General features: G+C 46.0%; 1 protein-coding gene across 2 annotated transcripts in view; it reads right to left on the bottom strand.

Moving 5' to 3' along the window:
- Positions 1 to 22,246, bottom strand: part of PIK3R5 (phosphoinositide-3-kinase regulatory subunit 5) — a 99,055-nt gene that overhangs the window by 41,381 nt on the left and 35,428 nt on the right. The window contains exons 1-2 of one of the 2 annotated variants that reach the window (XM_039501888.1): positions 13,670 to 13,905; positions 11,869 to 11,981 (exon numbers count right to left, since the gene is read on the bottom strand). In XM_039501888.1, coding sequence (XP_039357822.1) covers positions 11,869 to 11,968 — 100 coding nt within the window. In that variant the 5' untranslated portion in view covers positions 11,969 to 11,981; positions 13,670 to 13,905. Of the gene's footprint in view, positions 1 to 11,868; positions 11,982 to 13,669; positions 13,906 to 22,246 lie in introns of those variants that run through there. The other variant, XM_039501887.1, reaches the window with a different exon arrangement.

Here is a 22,246-nt window from a genome sequence, read left to right on the forward strand (position 1 = left end):
TTGCTCCCCACTGGCAACAACTGGCAGGCAAATATATTAGCTTAACCTTTTTAATAAAATGATCTACAGTGAAATACTTGAAATGCCAACATTATCTTTCATTAATGCCAACATTAGCCTTCAGGGTTAACATCCCTAAACTGAGATTATTGGGGCAGTTCCCACCTCTTAGCTCTTTTGTTTCAGAAGATTTGCACAGGCAGCACTACATCATTACCCATGGGTCACATTTTGAAGGTTTTCTTCACAGCCTTTAGTGGTTAAACACATTTAAGAAAGAAAGAAAGAAAGAAAGAAAGAAAGAAAGAAAGCTGAATCTGGAAGAGAGTTCTGCATACCCAGTAAGGAAGACAATTATGCATTAACTAATGTGGCTGCACAATCACATTATAATATACAACAAGGAGTCTTGTGGCACCTTAAAGACTAACAGATTTATTTGGGGATAAGCTTTTGCGGCTAAAAAACCTCACTTCTTCCTTGTTGTTTTTATGGATACAGACTAACACGGCTCCCCCTGATACTTGATTATAATATACAGTATCCCAGTTACGCTTATGTCAGTGAAGTTCCATAACTGCAGGAGCCAGACAGGTTTGTCCTGCTTTTAGGCACAAATTCCATGTGATAACAGTGATAAGACACCCCAGGCTGCGGATTTCAGGGAGGTTGCTTCATCTTTTGGGTGGGCAGGACACCACACTGTGAAGACCCAAGATTTAGGGGCGGGGGGGAAGGTTGGGTCAAGAAAAAGCATGTTGCAAAACCCCAACTTTCTGACCAGCTCCAATCCATTTAGATCTGCTTTAAGGCGGACAGAGAGATTAACAGCATGAGCAACTTCCCTCTTCTGATCTAAGAGGTGATTGACAAATAAACACCGAACAGCTGCCTCATTCAGCGAGCCCTGAATCAGGCAAGGGGCTGCAGAAACAACATAGAATTTCAGGGCAAAAGCCCTACCCACTAGGAAGATAAATAAAGTTGCACTTGTAACCTGACCTTTGGCATTGCCCAACTTCTGCCTGGTTTGCTTACAACATTAGTGCTCTCAGTGTGGTATTGTTTATGATCTGATCTGTGTACATAGGAGGCATAGCCAGCAACTCAATAGTTAATTCAACAATGTTTCAGTTTTTCATTCAAGGGTACCTCTGACCGGCTTTTGTCTCAGAACAGAACACATTTCCTGAACTTCACTACTCTCTTTGCTGGGCTTTGGTAAGTCTCTGTAATCAAATCTTTCACACAGTGGGGTTTCCCTCTGTCATCGTCACCCTAGACAGCAGCACCTTCCTGGGAAAGTCCCAGGGCACAAAAGATTTTCAAGGAAGTTGCTGTCCCAAGAGTGGGGCCCAGAGCGGCTGGGAACCTGGCTGATTTTGGCAAAGCAAGAAGGATGTTAGGATCAGGGGACAGGTTGGGGCAAAGGCTGGGCACGATCTGGACTGATTTGGATGCAAACCACCCAGCTTTCGGCTAGACTGATTTGGACAGCAGGGGTCAGGCGGGTTTGCCTATTGCTAAGGCAAATCAGGCTGTTTGGAACAGATGCCTTCGAGACCAGATGCCTCACTGTCGAGAAGGGAAAAGTCCAAGGCAACAAAGTGGAATTTGCAAAAGCAGCGGGGACTGAAATACACCTCGGTAAATTGCCGGATGAGGAGAACTCCATTTCCTGTGCGAGCACAGCCACAAGTACAAATAACCCAACAAGGTGCATGCTCTTTCCTTCCTCTCATCACTAGCAAGAGAGAAGGAAATCACAGTGCTGGCTGGCTGCTTTAATCTGGACTGAATGAGATGGGGGCCAGGGGGCTGGATTCCTTCCAAAGGGAGAGAGACTACAAGCTCTTAGAAAACGGACAACAGGGAAGGTGAGGAAGGAGGGATCTTGAGTATCCAGGACCTTGACATGAGTGCTGGAGAGTCCTGGATCTCTAGCACTGTCACCCCACCCTCCGGCTACATCTAGACATGAACATGCCGCCTATGAGGATTGGTCAGAAGATCATAGGCTACCTTTAAAGCAAACGGGACATTTAGTCACAAACTCCACTTCCTTCTGCAGGTGTCATCGAGGGGTGCAATGCAGTCTGCCGAGAAGGGAGAGCGGAGCACACCTCAGCTCTGCTGCCACAGGAGGGTATTTTTATGAAATACAGCATAACGCAATTCAGTGTCCTGTAATTTGAGATGTATCTGCTGTAACATGTAGCCAACACATCCCAGTCATGCCAATAGCACCCCCTTTCTGCAACTCTTGTGAACAAGCCTTTAAAGTAAGGCCACAAGCACCCAGCACGTGACCATTGCACCATCGCCACATAATTAATGAACTTGTTGGCTAAGGCTGAATTCTTGCCCTCACATCCCCCCCCATTATAACCCACTGTTCTCAGGCAGCTTTTTGCCTTTCCTGGTGTAACAAGTCCCAAGGGTTTTCTTTGGGGATTGAACTTGCGGGCTCTGGACCTAAAAGCAAAGGCCACCCCAGTCATAGACTCCAAGGCCAGAAAGGACCATTGTGATCATCTAGTCCAGGGGTCGGCAGCCTTTCAGCAGTGCTGTGCCGAGTCTTCATTTATTCACTCATTTAAGGTTTCGCGTGCCAGTAATACATTGTAACGTTTTTAGAAGGTCTCTTTCTATAAGTCTACAATATATAACTAAACTATTGTTGTAAAGTAAATAAGGTTTTTAAAATGTTTAAGAAGCATCAAATGCAGAGCCCCCCAGACCGGTGGCCAGGACCTGGGCAGTGCGAGTGCCACTGAAAATCAGCTCGTGTGCCGCCTTCGGCACACATGCCATAGGTTGCCTACCCCTGATCTAGTCTGACCTCCTGTATAGCACAGGCCAGAGACCCGCCCCCAAAATAATTCCTAAAGCTGAGTTTTTAGAAAAACCCTCCAATCTTGATTTAAAAATGGTCAGTGATGGAGAATCCACCATGACCCTTGGTAAATAGTTCCTATGGTTAATTACTCTCACTGTTAAAAAATTATGCCTTATTTCCAGGCTCAATTTGCCTAGCTTCAACTTCCAGCCAATGGATTTTGTTATACCTTCCTCTGCTAGATTAAGGAGCCACTTTTAAACATTTGTTCCCCATATAGCTACCTATAGACTGTGATCAAGTCACCCCTCCACCTTCTCTTCGTTAAGCTAAATAGATTGAGTTCCTTAAGTCTCTCATACTATAAGGCAGGTTTTCTAAACTTATAATTATTCTTGTGGCTCTTGTCTGAACCCTCTCCAATTTATCAATGTCCTTCTTGAATTGTGGGCACCGGAACTGGACACAGTATTCCAGCAGTGGTCGCACCAGTGCCAAATAGAAAGGTAAAAACCTCTCTATTATTACTCCAGATTCCCCAGTTTATGCATCCCAGAATTGCATTAGCTCTTTTGGCCTCAGCATCACACTGAGAGTTCATGTTCAGCTGATTATCCACCACAACCCCCAAATCTTTTTCAGGGTCCCTGCTTGAGGATAGAGTCCCCCATCCTGTAAGCATGGCCTCTATTCTTTGTTCCTAGATGGATATGTTTACATTTAGCCATGTTAAAATGCATATTGTTTGCTTACACCCAGTTTACCAAGCAATCCAGATCATTCTGTATCAGTGACCTGTCCTCATCATTATTTACCAGTCACACAGTTTGTGTGTCATTTGCAAACTTTATCGGAATGATTTTATCAGGTCACTGATAAAAATGTTAAATAGCATAAGTCCAAGAACTGATCTCTGCAGAACCCAACTGGAAATATACCAAGAGGAGCAAATCACCTTAGGTGGGAGACCAAACCTGAAAATGTGATTTTCCCAACAAAGCCACAAATGCATTAATAGAATTTTATCAGTGACAATGTTTTGCAGCCAGTGGCGAATGCTATAATCACACCTTAATTCACGGTTATTGGGCTCAATACAGAGGTAGCTGGGTGAAATTCTATAGCCTGTGTTATGAAGGAGGTTGGACTAGCTGATCTAATGGTCCCCTATGGCCTTAAAAATCTTTGAATTTCAGCCTGCCGCGGTCCAAATGCATGACAAAGACCCATAGTGAGGGGCACAGAAATTATTCACGCAGGAAACTCAATGCTCAGGGACCCGTCCTTTTAGGGTATCTCTCTGACTTTTGCACCATGGTTCTTCATTTCAGATGTAAATAATTCTCAACATAATAAGTGAAGGAGGCCAGATGTGTGCGGTGTGTACTTAACTTTGAGTCTGTAATGAGGGACATCCCTAGAAATGAGGCGCGCTGGTGATACATGTCTGCAATCAGTCAGTCATTCTTAATGAATTGCCAGCCCAGGCAATGTGTGAGCACTGGAGTTGGTAGAGCGAACACTCCTTTCCTTACCAACCTAAGCCCATTAGCCAGGCAGGGCCTATCCAGCTCAGGGTCAGGCACTTGCCAGCTGAGGGCACTGAAAAGTTAAATACAAAACCTGTATAATATCCTAAAGGAAAACGTTCCTTCTTCTTGGGCATGCAGGTGGGCTGCCTATTTCTCTCAGTTGGATGAGATGTGCAATCTGAAGCAATGAGAGCCCGTTTACATTGCTCTACAGCACACTGATTCTGGGCTGACCTCAGTGCAGGAGCGATGAACACACTGCAGAGAACAGACGCTATATATAAGCTCGCACAGTGACCTAGGACTAGTCCTTCTGCTCCAAAACCACACATCTCTGCCACCTAAACTATAGAAGACCCCAAAACAGGGAAGTTGGAATCATGGTGAAATGTCCTATAGCCTGTCTATGGGAGGTCATTAAAGGGTTAGATCACCCACGCACACTGAGTTGGAGCATTGCAGTGCAGTCACTCCGGCATACACAAAGAATTAAGAAAGGCAAGAAGGTGGTGAGGCCTGGAAGGGTATCCCAGTAGCTCTGTTCCCTCTTTGGACACACTATGCTGGGACAAATGCAGAGCAGCAGCAGGGTTCTATAGAGAGCTGTCCATTACAAAGCATCTTTTGCTGATTTTATTCTCAAATCCAGAGAATTCAGATGCAGTAGCTCCCATAGCAGTTTGGACTGTCTCCAGTGGAGATAATCTGCTACAGGATGCAGGCACTGCAGGGAGAAAAGATCATTTAAAAATCTTAGCCTGTTCTGCTGCTTTATTGCACCCTAAATGCTTCCTTACAAAATTAAAGTAGCATCAGGTCATGGTGGCATCCAGGAACTCCCAGGGTCCATTCCCACCAACCTCACGGGGTACTGGGCAAGTCAACTTTCAGCCTGATTTTCCTAGTCTGTAAAATGGGAACATCACACAAAGAGCTGCATTCACGATTTCTAAATCAGAGGCTCAGAACCAGAGCACACAAACTACATTGGCCCAGTCAGAGCACTGGTGCTTGACTTGGTGGTGATAACCTTTCAGACACTGCTAAAGTGTGCTACACGTACAAGTTACCGGTACTTCACAGACATTAATTAATCCTCACAAGACCCTTGTGAGTTTAGTAGGCAGGTAAATATGAGAAAACAGAGACAGATTAGTTAACAGACTTGTCTTCAGAAGTGCTGAGCGCTCCTGAGTCCCATGGTAGTTCAGCATCTTTGAAAAAAGCCAAAGTCATCAGCTACTTGCTGAAGGACAGCAAGTCAGTGGAAGAAGTGGGATTAGACCACAGCGATCCTCACTTTCTGACCCAGGCTCCAACCAGCAGACCACACTGCCACCAACACCATGTCAGGATAGGTCGAGCTGTTTTTTGCAGTTAAGGGTATGTCTACACTACCAGATTAGTTCGATTTAACTTAATTCAAATTTGTGGAATCGACCTTACAAAGTCGAATTTGTGTGTCCACACTAAGGACACTAATTCGACTTTGTGAGTCCACACTAACGGGGCAAGCGTCGACACTGGAAGCGGTGCACTGTGGGAAGCTATCCCGCAGTTCCCGCTGCCCATTTGAATTCTGGGATTTCCCCACAATGCATGCTGGGGGGAAAAATGTGTCGAGGGTGGTCTTGGGTAACTGTCATCATTCAATGTGCTTTCGGACGTCTCAAGGGGAGATGGAGGAGCTTACTGACTCGCTCGGATCTCAGCAAAACCAATATCCCCATTGTTATTGCAGCTTGCTGTGTGCTCCACAATCTCTGTGAGAGCAAGGGGGAGACCTTTATGGTGGGATGGGAGGTTGAGGCAAATCGCCTGGCTGCTGATTATGCTCACCCACACAGAACATGGAAAACACCTCCCAGACCGACCAGGGTGCCTACTGACTGCACTGTGTGTGTGACCTGCTGTTGATCCTGCCCCCATGTCTGTACCCTGGTAAAGGTGACTGTCCTATGCAATTACCAAACCCCTTCCTCCCCCCTTCACAGACAGTCTTCTGTAGAAAAACTTGACAGAAATAGTAATTAACAGCAAACTACTTTTAATAATCAACTACACAGTTAGGGGATGAAACTGGGATTGGGGCTTCGGTGAGCCAGGAAGGGAAGGACTTCTCAACATTTAGGGAATGAGAGCCTTCTTGTATTTGTGCACTCTGCAGGGGTGCAGTGACAGTTTTCACGGCCCCTGTCGCCCCTCCTTCTTGTTACTTTGGGTGAGGGGGGTTTGGGACTTTGTGGCGGGGGAGGGTGGTTGCAGATACAGTGCAGGGGGACTCTGTCCTCCTGCCTGCGGTCCTGCAGAACATCTACAAGGCGCCGGAGAGTGTCAAATTTTCCCTGGGCATTTCCTGTGTGGCTGGTCAGAACATCCAAGCTCGGACTGCTGTCCAGAGCATCGACAGAGTGGTGCACTGTGGGATAGCTCCCGGAGCTACTAAGATCGATTTCCATCCACACCTAGCCTAATTCGACATAGCCATGTCGAATTTAGCGCTACTCCCCTCGTCGGGGAGGAGTATAGAATTTGAACTAAAGAGCCCTCTAGGTCGAACTAATTAGCTTCCTGGTGTGGACGGGTGCACGGTTAAGTCGAATTAACGCTGCTAAATTCGACATAAACTCCTAGTGTAGACCAGGCCTAAGAAATTAACAAGAAAGTCCAACAACTTGTGACTGAACAGCCAATCCCAGAGAAATCTCACTTTCGTACAGGAAACAGAGACTCACCAGCTGCTCTTTGGGGCAGAGACCATCATTTTTGGTTTGTTTGTACAGCACCTAGCACAATTGGGTCCCAGTCCATGACCGGGGCTCCTAGGTGCTAGGGTAATACAAATAAATATTACAAACACTGAGTTTGGACTAGTGCCTGAATCACGCTACATAGGCTTGTACAGAATAGCACCTTAAAATGTTTCTGCTTTGATCTCCAGTGTCAACAAAGATTACAACATCACACCTCGACTCGAGCAACAGCCAGGCCAATATCAGGGCCGGGGGAGGGGGGGAGGTGGCTAGGAAGGATGAGGCTTGAAGGTTTCTTTTCTCAGAATTACACTGCAATACTTGGCATCAGCACGCCTCCTCCAGCGGCTGCTACCTCCTGAATTCTGCAGCTGCGGTTAACGCTTCCCCTTTGCTTCTTGTTAAAAGGGACAACTGTCAACTTCAAAAAAAAATAATAAACCAAACTCGCCACATGACTCTGAGCCAGCTGGTACAAGTGACACCCAGGATCAGTAGAACAGACAGGTTGCAGAGTGAAAAACATTTGTCTATTTTTTCACTTTGTTTCCATTGTGACTAAATCAATTCACTGTAATAATTTGCCTGTGTGTGTGAATCTTTAAAAAGTCTTGTAAGTTAAAGGAACATTGGGAAAATTTTTCAAAATGTGTCTAAGTCCCACTGAAAAAAAAATCAAGTCAGTCAATAGGACTTAGGTGCTTTTGAAGACTGTACTCATTGTCAGGGTTCACATCACTAAAATGTGTCCTAGTCCCCTCCCCTGATTTTTGTTCCACTAGGTACATCTCTCTCTTCTCCCCACAAGTCATATATTTCAGTGGGCTTTTTTCTTTGATCTAAACAAAAGAATAGCAGTAGCCCTGTATCCAGGGGCAGCCCCATGCTAAGCCAGTCACTCACTATGGAGCAAAGGTTTGCAAGCATAGTACTGGAAAATAAAATACAGTATTAAATATGCAGGCATGCAGAAAATTATCTGTGATCATAGAATCAGGATCAGGTATACCTATGTTTCCAGCACAAACAGTAATTGCTTTCCTTTCAAGTCAGTTACTTATTTCAGATTAAGAAACACAGCAAAAGCAAGAAAGAGCCAAAATAAATTGGCAAAGCAATTAATAAAGGGTGCAAAAAGCATCAATGCAAAACTGTGGCCAGTAGGCTTAAGGTTAAGAAGGAATTCTTTAAATATATATTAGGAATAATCAAACTCCTTGCAATAGTATAGGTCTGATACTAGACAAGGATGGTAAAATTGTCACTCATGGTGCAGAAAAAGCAGAAGTGATTCAATAAATATTTCTGTTCTGTATTTGGAAAGAATCAGGATGGTGAATTCATATACCACAGTGATAATGAAATGCTTTCTATTCCATCAGTAACTAGAGAGGATGTGAAAGAGTTGAGGATGTTAAAGTTAATTTTTTTTAAATCAGCAGGACCAGAGAAGTTGCTCCCAGGAGTAGCAAAAGAATTGGCTGATGAGCCTTTGAAACCATTAATAGTAATTTTTAACAAATCTTGGAACACTGGGGAAGTTCTAGAGGACTGGAAAAAAAGTAAATGTTTTGTCAATATTTTAAAAAAGGTAAACAGGAGGATCCAGGTAACTATAGGCCAGCTAGTCAGATACTAATGCTCGCCAAAATCATGGAAAAACTGATGTGGGATGCAAATTGGTAAAGAATTAAGAAATGGTAATAAAATTAATGCCACTCAACATAGTTTTATGGAAACAAGGCTTGTCAAATTGCTGTTTTTTTTTTAATGGGATCACAAATTTGGCTGGTAAAGGTAACTGTGTTGACATAATAGATTTATACTTCTGGATGACGTTTTAGACCCGTGTGACATTCTGATAAAAATGTAGCCCAAATTGAATGGATTAAAAACCCGTTAAATGGGGAATCATCATTGAATGGGGGTGTTTCTAAGGGGGCCCCACTGGGGTCTGTTCTTGTGAATTGGAAGAAAATATAAAATCAATACTAGTAAAATTTGCTGAGGGCACAAAAATTGATAGAGTGGTAAATAATGATGGAGACAGGTCAGTTATACAGCGCAACCTGGATTGCTTGGCAAGGCAGGGCCATTTGAACAATGTGTTTTAATAGATACAGCCACATGCAAGGCCACGCAGCCAGGAACAAAGAATGCAGGCCACATTTACAAGCTGAGGGTCTGTAACTGGGAACTCAGTGACACTAAATGACTTAGTGGCCATGATAAATAACCATTTGAACATAAGCTAATAGCATGATGCTGTAGCTAAGAGGTTGCAAGCGATCACTAGATATATAAGTAAGGGAATATTGAATAGAAGTAGGGAGCAGATATTACCTCTATATACAACATTATCGAGATCACTACTTCATGCTATGCACAGTTCTTCTGTCCAAACTTCAAAAGGGATGTTGAAAAATTGGAAAGCATTCAGAAAAGAGCTACAGGTTGAACCTCTTTAATCTGGCACTCCCTGGTCCGGCAACATCCATGGCCCGGCATAGGCGCCGACTCCATGGCTGCTCCAGGGCTGAAGCACCCATGGGGAAAAATTACTGGGTGCAGCGCATCCACTGGCAGCAAGCTCCCCCTTCTGCCCCCCTCTCCCCATGCCTCTCATGCTTACCAACTCCTCCTACTCCCTCCCAGCACTTCTGGAGCTCCATGAACAGCTGATTCACAGCGTTTAAGCTCTGGGAGGGAGTGGGAGGACCTGGGGCCAGTGGCTAGAACCCCAGGCAAGGGGCCGGTGGCTGAGACCTGGGGCTGGCATCAGAGCAGAAGCAGGAGGCCACACTGGGTGCAAAGCATGGGGGTGTTGCTGCAGCTCCTGTAACCTACTTCCTGTGCCTATGGAGACCTGCTGGCACTCTGCATTGACCTCCCGTAGTTTGGCAAATTCTCTGGTTTGGCACCAGTCATGTCCCAAGGGTGCCAGACTAGAGAGGTTCAACCTGTACAAGAATGATTCAAGGTCGGGAAAACCTGCCTTCCAGTGTGAGATTAAAGCAGCTCAATCTATTTAGTTTATCCAAGAGAAGGTTAAAAGGTGACTTGATCAGAGCTTACAAGTATCTACATGAGAAGAGATTTCTGACAGACTGATCTTTAATCTAGCAGATAAAGGCTTGACAAGATCTAATAGCCGGAAGATGAAGCTAGACAAATTCAGATTAGAAATTAGGCACATTTTTTAACACAAGTGTAATTATTCAATTTACCTATGGTTTCTCCATCACTTGAAGTCTTTAATTCAAAATTAGATACCTTTCTAAAAGATATGATATAGCTCAAACCAAAGATATGGGCTTGATGCCAAAGTTTCAGTGTGAGCGTTTTTGGCCAGGGTTTTGCAGAAGGTCAGACTAGATAATCATTATGATCCATCTGGCCTTAGAACCCTATGAATCTAAAGTCTCCACAAAAACGTGCAGCATTCAACTCCTTGATAGCATGCTGCATCATCTCTGTCTTACAAAACAGCAGCTGCAGACAAGCACGTATCTAGAAACATAAAGGTGCCGGGTACTGAAAACAACCCGTGACAGTTGCATACACCAACACAGCACACCCAAAGCTGGGACACACCCATTCTTTTTCCATACCCCGATTTAAAGATGGCTGACTCAGCTGGCTGAAAAAGGGCTGTATACTTTGGTCATCTCGGGGGAAAGGGAAGAAGGTTGGTAGTTATCCCAGGCTGAAACCTGGCTCTAAGATCTCAATCCAGAGTTACTGATATCCAAGTTATAAAACCCTGAAAATAAGGGTAGCAAAACAAACAGTCCCTGAACTGCAGTGACCGGCGAGTAAAGCACAGAGATACCAGTAGCAAGACGGAAATTCAGGGCCAGTTTCTGACGTGCTTACCCACACAGAGTAATACCTTACTCTATATGCAGTCTCCATGTCTTCAGTGATGCTGCCTGACGTGACTAAACGACAGACATGGGAGGGGGAATATTTTAATGAGACGATGTAACTGCAGTTCCATGGAACCGTTTAATCTCTGGTTAACAGAACACCCACTCCCCCAGTTAACTGAATGTTGTCACACCCCCCGGCACTGAACGCTAGGTGGGACTGCCAGAACAGTCAGTGCTAAGCTAACTCTGCTCCCACTGCAATCTATGGGAACTTTACCATTGACTTTAATGGGACAGAGCTAGGCCAGCACTGGGTCCCTTGGAAAATGCCATCCACCATGTTTCATTGTCCCCCTTGTCCCAAAACCCCAGTGAACACCCCCTCCCCAACCGCCCCAGCCCCAGAAATACAGGTTTGAGATGCGTTTGCCCCAAAGCAAGACCACACCAGCTAGTCAAAGAATAGGTGTCATCCCTTGTGGTGAATGGAGGTTCCTACCCTTTTCAGCCAGTGCTCTGACCAGTTCGCATACACCATAGTACTTTTACTCACTGCCTTAAACTTAACATGAATCTCTCAGCATCTTGGCACATCTTTCAAACTAGGTGAAGGACTTGGGAAGGCACAAGTGGGTAAGTAGAGCAGACCCATCTCTAACTCATGTACTGAAGGGAAGGTGGTTCTGAGCCCCAAAGTCGCTAGAGGAATGGGGTGGTAGTTCCTAGCCACATTACCTTCCTGCTGCTTGGGCAGAATGTTACCAGGCAAAGGACGAGATGTACAAATATCAACAGAAAGGGCAGGAAGAATCCCAGGACATTTATGCCACAAGGTTTGGTGAGGATACCCTGGGCCTTCATGGGTCACCTACCCGTCCATGTGGTGGAGGAGGCTGTACTTCTGCTCAGCCCATGCAGACATCTTTCCAATGCATGATGGATCCTGTCCTCTGTGCAAGTTGTGTGCTGCATTTTAGTTCATCTCCTAAATGGAGAGAGAGAGAGAGAGAGAGAGAGAGAGAGAGAGAGAGAAGAGTTAACATCACCAGGCCGTACCCAGGAGCACTCTGCTGAGCAGAGAACACAAAAGAACTCTCCGAAGTCTTGACAAGCAAGGAGATCCGCTTTTAAATTTCACCCAGTTAAGAGTCTCTTCTTGACCTTTTCAAGTACCTTGTAATCTTTTTTGCCAATCACCTGTCTTCCCTACCTTCCCAACTGTCAGCAAAGCAAGAGACATTGTCAACTCAACCAAGAGGAGCTGCAGAGTCTCTTTGCCGTAACCAGGGGGCGTAAGATCCTCCAGAACTGCAGTACATGTGCGTGCATTTTCTCACAACTACCCTTCCCTGGAGAGAGCAAGACTGGCTCATGCGTTTGCAATGATGATGAAGTCTAGTGGCTACAGGCTGGCAAAGAGTCTTAACATAACTGACAGCTAAGGTAGTCTCGTGGCTTAGATGGTAAAGGGAGCGGATGGTTCTGAGTTCTTTCCACCTCACAGTGAAGGCGTGTAATTTAAATGGTGACCGGGATGGACATTGTTGGTGGCTATGGATTCATCCTATGGTGCCTCTGCTCACAGATCATAGTTCTAGCCTTAGACAACCTGTGGGACTGCAAAGGGGAGCTGGGTCTGCTCCTTCTCCAGCCACTCCCTGCTACTGACTGGCCAACTTAAGGCAAAGGCCAAAAGGCTATTGAGGTAATACAGGACACACACGGTCATGGAATCTGGGCTCTAGGATAGAGCACCTCGTCATGAAGGATGGTCACAGCCATGTTGAAATAGCAGATTGTACGCACATTTCACCATTGATTTCACTGTATGGAAAATACCCTTCCACCCCTACTACTTAGGGATCAAACCCACTAGGCAGGACAACACACGATGAGTCGCACATGACGTAGCATCCTCCCTCTTACAGCATTACATCCAATTGAAGGGAGCGGCGGGTGACACATTGGTGGTAAGAAAACTAGCCTTTCAGTTAAGCATCATGGCAGTGATCACGTATCTTCTCCTATTGCAAATAATGAAGAGACTACTGAGTTAAGGCCACCTCCCCTGCAATCAGAACTGAACATCCAGATGGCTATTGCTGGGTGTGCACCTTCCCCTCTCTAGCCAGAGGCCTTAGTGGGGTCTCAGAGCTTCCTTGCCTCTTGATTTAAAAAAAAAAATCTAAAATCCATCTCTCCTGGGAGGAAGATTTAGCCAGTGCAGCCTTTGCCTCTGGATGGCAGGAGCAGCCTCCTATTCAGTCTCTACACACACTAGGATCCTAGAAGAGCCTCGAAGTGTTGAACTTGAGTCTGGGGCATCCCAGCATCTCTCTTGGCTTGATTCTCCAATGTATCCAAGCAGAACTCGGCGATCATGGCTCCTCAATTCACAGCCACTGTGGGCAGCTTACATTCAGTGGAGAACCCAGTGTAACAGAGCTGTGGTCCACCCTGTGCCTCCCTGCCCACCCACTACCTCCCTCACGTCAGTGAGCAGGGAGGAGGGTTCTGGCACGGCAGAGCTGGCCTAGTCACACCATCAGCTATATGCTGGTGGAGACTGCCCTGCACAGGGGAAGATCTCTAATGGAGGCCTCTAGCTGCGTTGGGCTCCTAAGCAGGGCAAAATGAACTTGGCGAGTCAGAAAATTAAGCCCCTATTCCTACCTCATACACACTTCAGAGAATCCACACGTGGGTCCTTCCAGGGAAAAGTGGTACTGATGCACAGGCATGGCAGATGAAAGCACTCTGCTTTACTGGGACGTGAAGAGCTTCTTCGGCATGTTGGCACCAGACTCTGCCACGGACTGGGCTGGTATCCTGTCAGCGAGCATGTACACTTCCACCAACTGACTATGGCAGTGTAGGGAGAAGAGATTCTGCCACAAAGTGTCTGAAGTGAACAGACACAGAGTATGTGCTCATCTTCCGATCCGCTTGGCATTTCACTCATGACTCGTGGCAAGCGTCAAAAGGAAAGCGGTGACTAAGAAGGCAATGACTCATGTATCATCCAGCACATTGCCACAGGGCACAAAAATCCTATATGTCAGCTTGTTCGAGAACATAGCTGGGTCATCTGAAGAAATGCTAATGTTAGTCTAGTGTTCAACAAAGGAAAACTAGGAAATGTCTCTTGCCTGTTGAGAACGCCTGATCCACCTGCAACGGACTGTCCCAGAACGGCAGAATTCCTTCCCTTATGCCCCTGGATTTTGAAATAGGAAGCGGACGTTGGGACCTTAAGGGAAAGTTGTTACCGTAATTTTCAAACCACAAAGTACAGATGCATCTGTCTGTTTCCTAATGTGTCTATGGTGACCACACACGTCTCCAAGGCTCGTCATAGTCAACAAAGTCTGTTGAAAATTTAATGTAAAAAGGACTTTGGAATGTGTCCAGAATGGTGAACTAGCAACATTTCATTCCCCCTCACATCATCCCCCACCAAACAGATCCACAACTTGTGCAAAATTACGTTACAGGGGACAGTACGAGAAAGTGCAAGTCAGACTTTCCAAGCGGCCTTGCTAAGGGTCTGCCTACATTGCAGAGGGAGGTAGATGTATCCGAGCTAGCTTTATTCTAGTTAGCTCAGGTACTGGAGCAGTGAAGCCACAGTGACCCAGGCTGTACAAGCCCACCTACTCGGGCAGTAATCAAGATGGCCCATTTCAAACAGTTGACAAGAAGGTGTGAGTATCAGCAGGGGGGAAATTAGTTTTTGTAGTGACCCATCCACTCCCAGTCTTTATTCAGGCCTAATTTGATGGTGTCCAGTTTGCAAATTAATTCCAGCTCTGCAGTTTCTCATTGGAGTCTGTTTTTGAAGTTTTTTTGTTGAAGAATTGCCACTTTTAAGTCTGTTATTTAGTGTCCAGGGAGACTGATTATATTGAACTTATTAGCAATACAAAAGTGATTTTTCTTCCCTTCTTGTCAACTGTTGCGAATAGCCCTCTTCCACCTTAATTGAATTGGTTCGTTAGCACTGACTCCCCACTTGGTAAGGCAACTCCCATCTTTTCATGTGCTGTGTATACCTCTCTACTGTATTTTCCACTCCATGAATCTGATGAAGTGGGTTTTAGCCCATGAAAGCTTATGCCCAAATAAATTTGTTAGTGTCTAAGATGCCACAAGGACTCCTCGTTGTTTCTGCTGATACAGACTAACATGGCTACCCCTCTGAAACCTGAGTCTTCTGAAAGGAGACAGATAATCTCACTAGACAGAGATTTCTAGTGCAACTCATCACCATAGTAGATACTGATAGCTGATCAGATAGGACAGACTTCTACTGTTATACATGCTACAATGAAGAACCAGCCTCTCTCTTCCCCACCCATGAGTGGCACATAACTAGATTCATTAATGAAGTAGCTTCTTACTGATCAAGGAGAAGTGATTGAGAATGAGAGGACAACAGGAAAGCTCAGAATCACTGTCCACCAACTATGCGAATTACAAAGAAGTAGCGTGATCAGTTCACAGAAAGCAAATTTTGCTCAGCATTTTAAATGCCTTTAATAGCAGCAACAACAAAATAAAGCCACGTTGCCTTTCACAGCAGCATACGTTTTTTGAGTACCAAATAGGCAATGTTTGCTAGGTTTAGTCTGGTTTTTGAGAGATGAGGTGTGGAGGATACAAGCTTAGATGGGCCCAAAGCAGAGCCAGAGCTGAGCTAAGCCCCACTAAGGAGAAGTCTGGATTTGAATAGAGCTGGTTGGGAATTTTCTGATTAAATGGGTTTTTCCCCCACCATCAGAAAATATTGATTGGTTGACACCAAAATGGTTGGCTGGAAAGAGTCGGATCTGACAAGTTTCCCAACTTGGGAAAAAAAATCAGCCTTTTCGAACCAAAGAGCTGTGAGCTTTGGTACAAAAGAACTTTTTGCTTCAAAATGTTAATTAATTTATAGTAAAAAAAAGTTTAATTTTTTTAAAAGGCCAAAACTGAAAGGAAACTTTTTGACTGACCCATTCCAAATTTTTTTTTTGGACTGGCTGTTCACAAAACAGAATCTGAGATTTTGACTTTTTGTCCCAGGGGCAGGGCAGATAAATTCTCAAAATCTTGAAAATTCTCATGGGATAGTAAATCAATTTCCTACCCAGTTCTAGATCTGAACCATGCAATTTGAGGCCACCTGTCAGTTATTAGCAGAGGGTTTCATCTCTATTAGCCAGGCCAGAAAGCACTGCAGAAATAGTCAGGTGGGAATATGCAAGTTAAACATTAGGTGAGGGCATGGATTTCTCTGTATCCATGGTTTGGTTTAGTTTAGTTTCCATCCTTTGGCTCAGATCACAGAGGAAGTCCTAGTTTCTGCCATTCATAGCATCCCAGCTTCTAGGATCTCCTCCTCCTCCTGTGCATACAATTCACTAGGAGGGTGGTGAAGCACTGGAATGGGTTACCTAGGGAGGTGGTGGAATCTCCTTCCTTAGAGGTTTTTAAGGTCAGGTTTGACAAAGCCCTGGCTGGGATGATTTAGTTGGGAATTGGTCCTGCTTTGAGCAGGGGGTTGGACTAGATGACCTCCTGAGGTCCCTTCCAACCCTGAGATTCTATGAATTCCTAAGTACCAGGGTCAAAGGGTGGAGTCCTGGAGCAGAAAGACTGAGCAGCCGTAGGATGTTTCTTGTGGGATTCGGAGCACAGCAGGGAGAAACCCACAATTTCTTATGATCCTCAGAGCTCAGGCACAGTCATCATCTGTGTTTACGCTCAAGTACGCACAGAGCATCAAAGGGCAGGGAGATGAATCAGATAAGAAGTTCGTTCAAACCCTGCAAAGGTGGCCTATCAAAGGATCCAGAAGGCAACAGGTTTGACAAACATCCGCTTGCAAAGGGCAAGTGAACCATCCAAACACCAAGGCTGTAAACATGATTTCCTTATTGGGTCACCGGTTCCTGGCCTACTGGGGTAGGAAGTGAGCTGATCGCACAGCGGGGCTGTTGGAAGACAGCAGCATACAAGCCCAAGTATGCGACTGGGAGCAATTCTCTCCACTCAGACTGTTGGAAGCCAGGTCCCCCTGGTGACATGGAGTACTCAAATTTCATCACTGATCTGAGAATCACCACTAGCTTCAGAGGGGAAATCAGCATCTGACACAGAATCAGAGGGTCTTTCCCCACAGCCAAAGGAGGAGGGATTGCCTCAGTCACAAACCAAGCCCTTAACATAGCCTGGGAGTGAGGTCGCAGCGGTCACAGGCCAATGGCTAGGAATGGTCCTCTAGAAATAAGAGAAGTGTGAACTTGTTTTGATTCATCATGTAAAAACCAAGTGCACAAGTGACTGTGTGGGCCCAGTTGGTCTGTTTATAATAGCTAGGGTTGCCAAACCTCCTGGATTGGCCTGGAGTCTCCAGGAATTAAAGATTAATTAAAGATTATGTCATGTGATGAAATCTTCAAGAATACATCCAACCAAAACTGGCAACCCTAATAATAGCATAGACATAGAGAGGAAGCATGGGCCTAAGTCTGAAAATCAATAGCTCCTGGGTCTTCTTCAGGACTTCACTCATCTCCTGCTGAAGTCAGTGGGAGCAGTACTGGGCCCTCACTGTATGACCATCTCTGCTCCACTTTTCCTGTCTGTACACTGAGGATGATATGATTATTTGAACAGGGTAGTGCCTATAGATCCCCAACCAAGAGGAGGTCCCTATGGCACTAGATGCTGTACATACACATAGTAAGAGACAGTCCCCTACCACAAAGAGGTTAAGATCCAAGTGGATGAGACACAAAAAGGATCATTATCCCCATTTTACAGATGGGGAAAAAAAGGCACAGAGAGATTTAATAGATTTGGCCAAGGTCACACAGGGACTCTGCAGTAAAGCCAAGAATTGAACCCAGCTGCCCTGAGCCAGAGTCTAGTGCCTTAGTCACAAGACCACACAGCTCCATACTACTAGTCTACTTCATACTTCAAGGGCCATAGGAGACTTTAAGAGCAGGTCGTTATCTCCATCCCAATTAGGCCAGCAGGTGCCACTCACTCATGCTTTCTTCCTAAATGGAGCAAGAAGCCTATAACATCTTAACTTCAGTTGAGCGTTGAGGCTGCTGAGCATCTCTCAGGCCTTAGTGAGCCAAGGATGTATGGCTTGGTTAAGCAACACCTAAGAACAGGGAACACGGTGGCCATCTACAAGAATCCCATTCCAAATATGGAAAGAAATTACGTACTTCAGAGTGAAGGGATGTGGGTGTAGATATATATGGGGATAATGGGGCAGAACTTAAAGAAATGAATAATTTAGAATACAAGCAAAACTTTCCAACAGCAACGGTTCTTCAGCTAGTGATTATACTCCGCAAGGAAGCAATCCAAGTCCCAAGTAGGGTGACCAGATGTCCTGATTTTATAGGGACAGTCCCGATTTTTGGGTCTTTTTCTTATATAGGCTCCTATTACCCCCATCCCCTGTCCCGATTTTTCACACTTGCTGTCTGGTTACCCTAGTCCCAACACTGGGGACATTTCAGATTGAACTGGACAAAGCGCGTGCACACATGCACAGTATGGAATACCCCCTGCAATAATTCTTGCTTTCTATTATCCAAAATGGAGACCCATGCTTCTGCTCTTCTCCAGTTTGTCATGTACACTGACAATGGAATGTCTTTTTAGCTAGTGGTGTATTAGATTTTACTACTTCATATTACTTTTCTGGCCACAGTCAAGCCCCGTAGAATATTCTACATCAATCTGCAGAGTGTTTTGCTACCCATCTAGATGAAATGTGCTGCAGAAATGTAAAGGCAGAAAGTTGCACCACCATGTGGATTACTGCAGCGTAAGAACAAGGCACGGGAGGGACTATGAATTGACTCAAACTCAACATTATGGATGTATTGCAGCTCAGCACTAGGTATCCAGGAAGTAAAAATCAACGGTGCCCTTCCACAGGAGGGGCATGTATTGTGATCATGAAAGAGAAGGTTGGCCAAGTGCAGTGACCTGCAAAAGAGCCAGAACATTATAGTGCAAATATTCCCTACTAAGCAGAAATACAGAAGAAAGAGCAACTTCCTGAAGCGTTACCAGCTGCTGGAGATAAATATTTAAAAAACACACACCAGTGAACCTGGGTGACTAATTTTCCAGCTCTGGATACCAAAGTGCTGGCCCTTTTTAATGCGTTAGTCATGTGTGGTTTATTCCTCTAACTCCCTCTGGTACAGCTTCTTCTGCTTAGCTTTCACTAAGTGCCTACAGATAAGGGGATCAAAAGAGAAAGCCAACAGGAAGCTGAGAGCTGCTTAAGAAATGTCATCGCCACATAAATTCCTCTCTCCAAGCCTTTCACGCTGCTGAAAATAGGAATTATTTAACAGGATTTCCCTAATTCCACCCTGGAGATTAATTGCATCAGCAGCAGTCGCTTAATGCTAGGGTTCGTGCATCGGAGGGACCACAAACCTGCAAAACCAAAACTAGACATACTTATCAACATCAAATATCCAAGAAGTTGACATGGCTTCCAGGGACCCAGAAGATCTAGGTTCAGTGGCGGACTTTGCCAGTTTCCCTGTGTGACACTAGACAGGGTGGGTAATAAAACACAGACTGCGTTCAGTTCCCAGCTCTGCTACAGGCTCTCTGCGGGTATGTCCACATTGCATAGTAAACCCGGCTCTGTGGGACCTGGGCCAGCAGCCCCTTCTTTTCAAGCTTGTGCTGGAGCAGCCACACTGCATTGCTATGCGAGCCTCAAACCAGTGTCGTGGGCAAATAACGTAGAGTAATATTTTCAAAAGCACCTAAGTGACGCAGGAGCCTAAATCTCATGGACTTTCAATGAGACTCAGTCTGCGTCTACCCTACACACAGCGGGCGGAGGCATGTAGCATATGTGCAGCTACATGCCACAGTGAAAGCATGCTGCGTCCACACTGTGCTGTATAGCTACAGTGGCAGTGAAAGGCTCTGGCAAAGGGGAGACGGCGAGAGTCTCCAGCAGCAGGGCCCTGCCCAAGCCTTTCCCCGCTGCCAGAGGCTATTCCTGAGGCAGGGAAAGGCTCCAGCAGTGGGACACTACACTGCTAGAAACAGCAGTGTAAACACAGGCAGAGCTTGGGTGAGTGGAGAGCCATGTAGGGTGTGTACTCAGGTTCATACCCACATCCTTCATGCGTGTCTTTACTTACTTAAACCATGTCTCACTGTCTACACTGCTACTTATACCCATGCCAGGGGGCTACATGGGTATGTACACTACATGCACTTTTGAAATTTTTACTTTAGCCTCTGGGCCAGATTTGTAAAGGTATTTAGGCACCTAAAGATGCAATGAAATCAATGGGTGTTTTGGCCCCTACGTGCTTTTGAAAATCCCACTAGGTGCCTAAATACCTTTGACATCTGGCCCTTTGTGCCTCAAATCCCCCATCTGTAAACTGGGGATATTTCCTTTCTCTGTTTAGTTTGTAAATTCTTTGGGGGCAGAGATGGTTTCATATTTTGTTTGTACTGTGCCTAGCTGCCATTGCACCCCGATCTTGGTTGGGGTCTCTAGCCATTACTGTAACACAAATAATAATGGTCATCCTTTTTTTTCCCTACTTGGTTTCTTAAGTCTCTTTCTTCTCCAGGACTGCTTTTTTAATCTTCTTATCTTCCTCTTAACAAAGAAACCAGGCGCATGAGCCTGAAAACGTCATAGAATTCTTTTGTTACAGTGGGTTCAAGACATCACAGCTGAATGTCTGTCTCTGGTATTTACCTGATGCTCCATGCCTGTAGTACCTGACAGCCTCACAGTCTTTAATGCAGAGGTCGGCAACCTCTGGCACGTGGCTCTCCACAGTAAGCACCCTGGTGGGCTGGACCAGTTTGTTTACCTGCCACGTCAGCAGGTTCAACCGACTGCAGCTCCCACTGGCCGCAGTTCGCTGTCCCAGGCCAATGGGGGTGGTGGGAAGCCGTGGCCAGCACATCCCTCGCCCGCGCCGCTTCCGGCCGTCTCCATTGGCCTGGGACGGCGAACCGCAGCCAGTGGGAGCCGCGATCGGCCGAACCTGCTGACGTGGCAGGTAAACAAACTGGCCCGGCCCACCAGGGTGCTTACCCTGGCGAGCCGCGTGCCAGAGGTTGCCAACCCCTGCTTTAATGAATTTATCCTCGTCACATCCCTTCAAGGTAGGGCAGTATCCAGGAGCAGCTCTAGCAATTCGCCGCCCCAAGCACAGCGGCACGCCGTGGGGGGCACTCTGGCGGTCGCCGGTCCCGTGGCTCCGGTGGACCTCCTGCAGATGTGCCTGTGGAGGGTCCGCTGGTCCCGCGGCTCCGGTGGCGCATCCGCAGGCGTGCCTGCGGGAGGTCCACCGGAGCCGCGGGACCAGTGGACCCTCCGCAGACACGTCTGCAGGAGGTCCACCGGAGCCGCCTGCCGCCCTCCCGGGGACTGGCAGAGCACCCCCCCCGGCATGCCGCCCCAAGCGCGCGCTTGGCGTGCTGGGGCCTGGAGCCGGCCCTGGCAGTATCCCAATTGCACAGCTAGGGAACTGAGGCAGCAAGAGATTAATTGATTTGCTCAAGGTCACACAGAAAGCCTGCTCCTAAAACTTCTCATGAATGGAAGAACTTTTCAGTCATTTAAGCACCTGGCTTTGTGGCTGGAGGGAAAGATGTAAGTACAAGAATGAACACCAGCAGACCTGCAGAACAGAACTCCGCAAGCCTGTCAGGTCCCAAGAGAGCTACTGCTACCTCGACAGATGTCTCAGGGCAGGAAGACGCTCGTCTCACAAGCAGAGAGCCCATCGTGGTGTTTATCTAGTAGTTCCTGTTTTTAGCTTTGTCTCTTTTCTCTGTCTTTGTTCCAAAAATTGAATTGTTGTAATGGTGATACATGGTTTGTCTAGAGGAGGGTGAAGAGGTTATGCATTTGGGCTTTCAACTTCCCTTCATTAATAAAAGAACTGAAGCCTTGACATTCAAACAAACCAGGTTCAGATCAAAACTAAAAGCCATAATACCATACCGGTGGGTTTTTTTTTAATGCGTTGGAGCAGACAACAGCTGCTCTGGACTGTCTGGATTTGAAGGGACACATTCACTTCTGATATGCCGTCACTAAAAGTCCGTGAAGTTACACCAGGGATGAACAAGACCCTAAAGCAGCAATGAGGCAAGAGGCTCTCACTGGGGACGGGCCAGTTCAGCTCTCATATGTCTGAGTTTGTAGGATTTTTCACCCCCATTACT

This window comes from Mauremys reevesii, linkage group 15, assembly GCF_016161935.1.
Source record: "Mauremys reevesii isolate NIE-2019 linkage group 15, ASM1616193v1, whole genome shotgun sequence".
In the NCBI taxonomy this organism is placed as follows: Eukaryota; Metazoa; Chordata; order Testudines; family Geoemydidae; genus Mauremys; species Mauremys reevesii.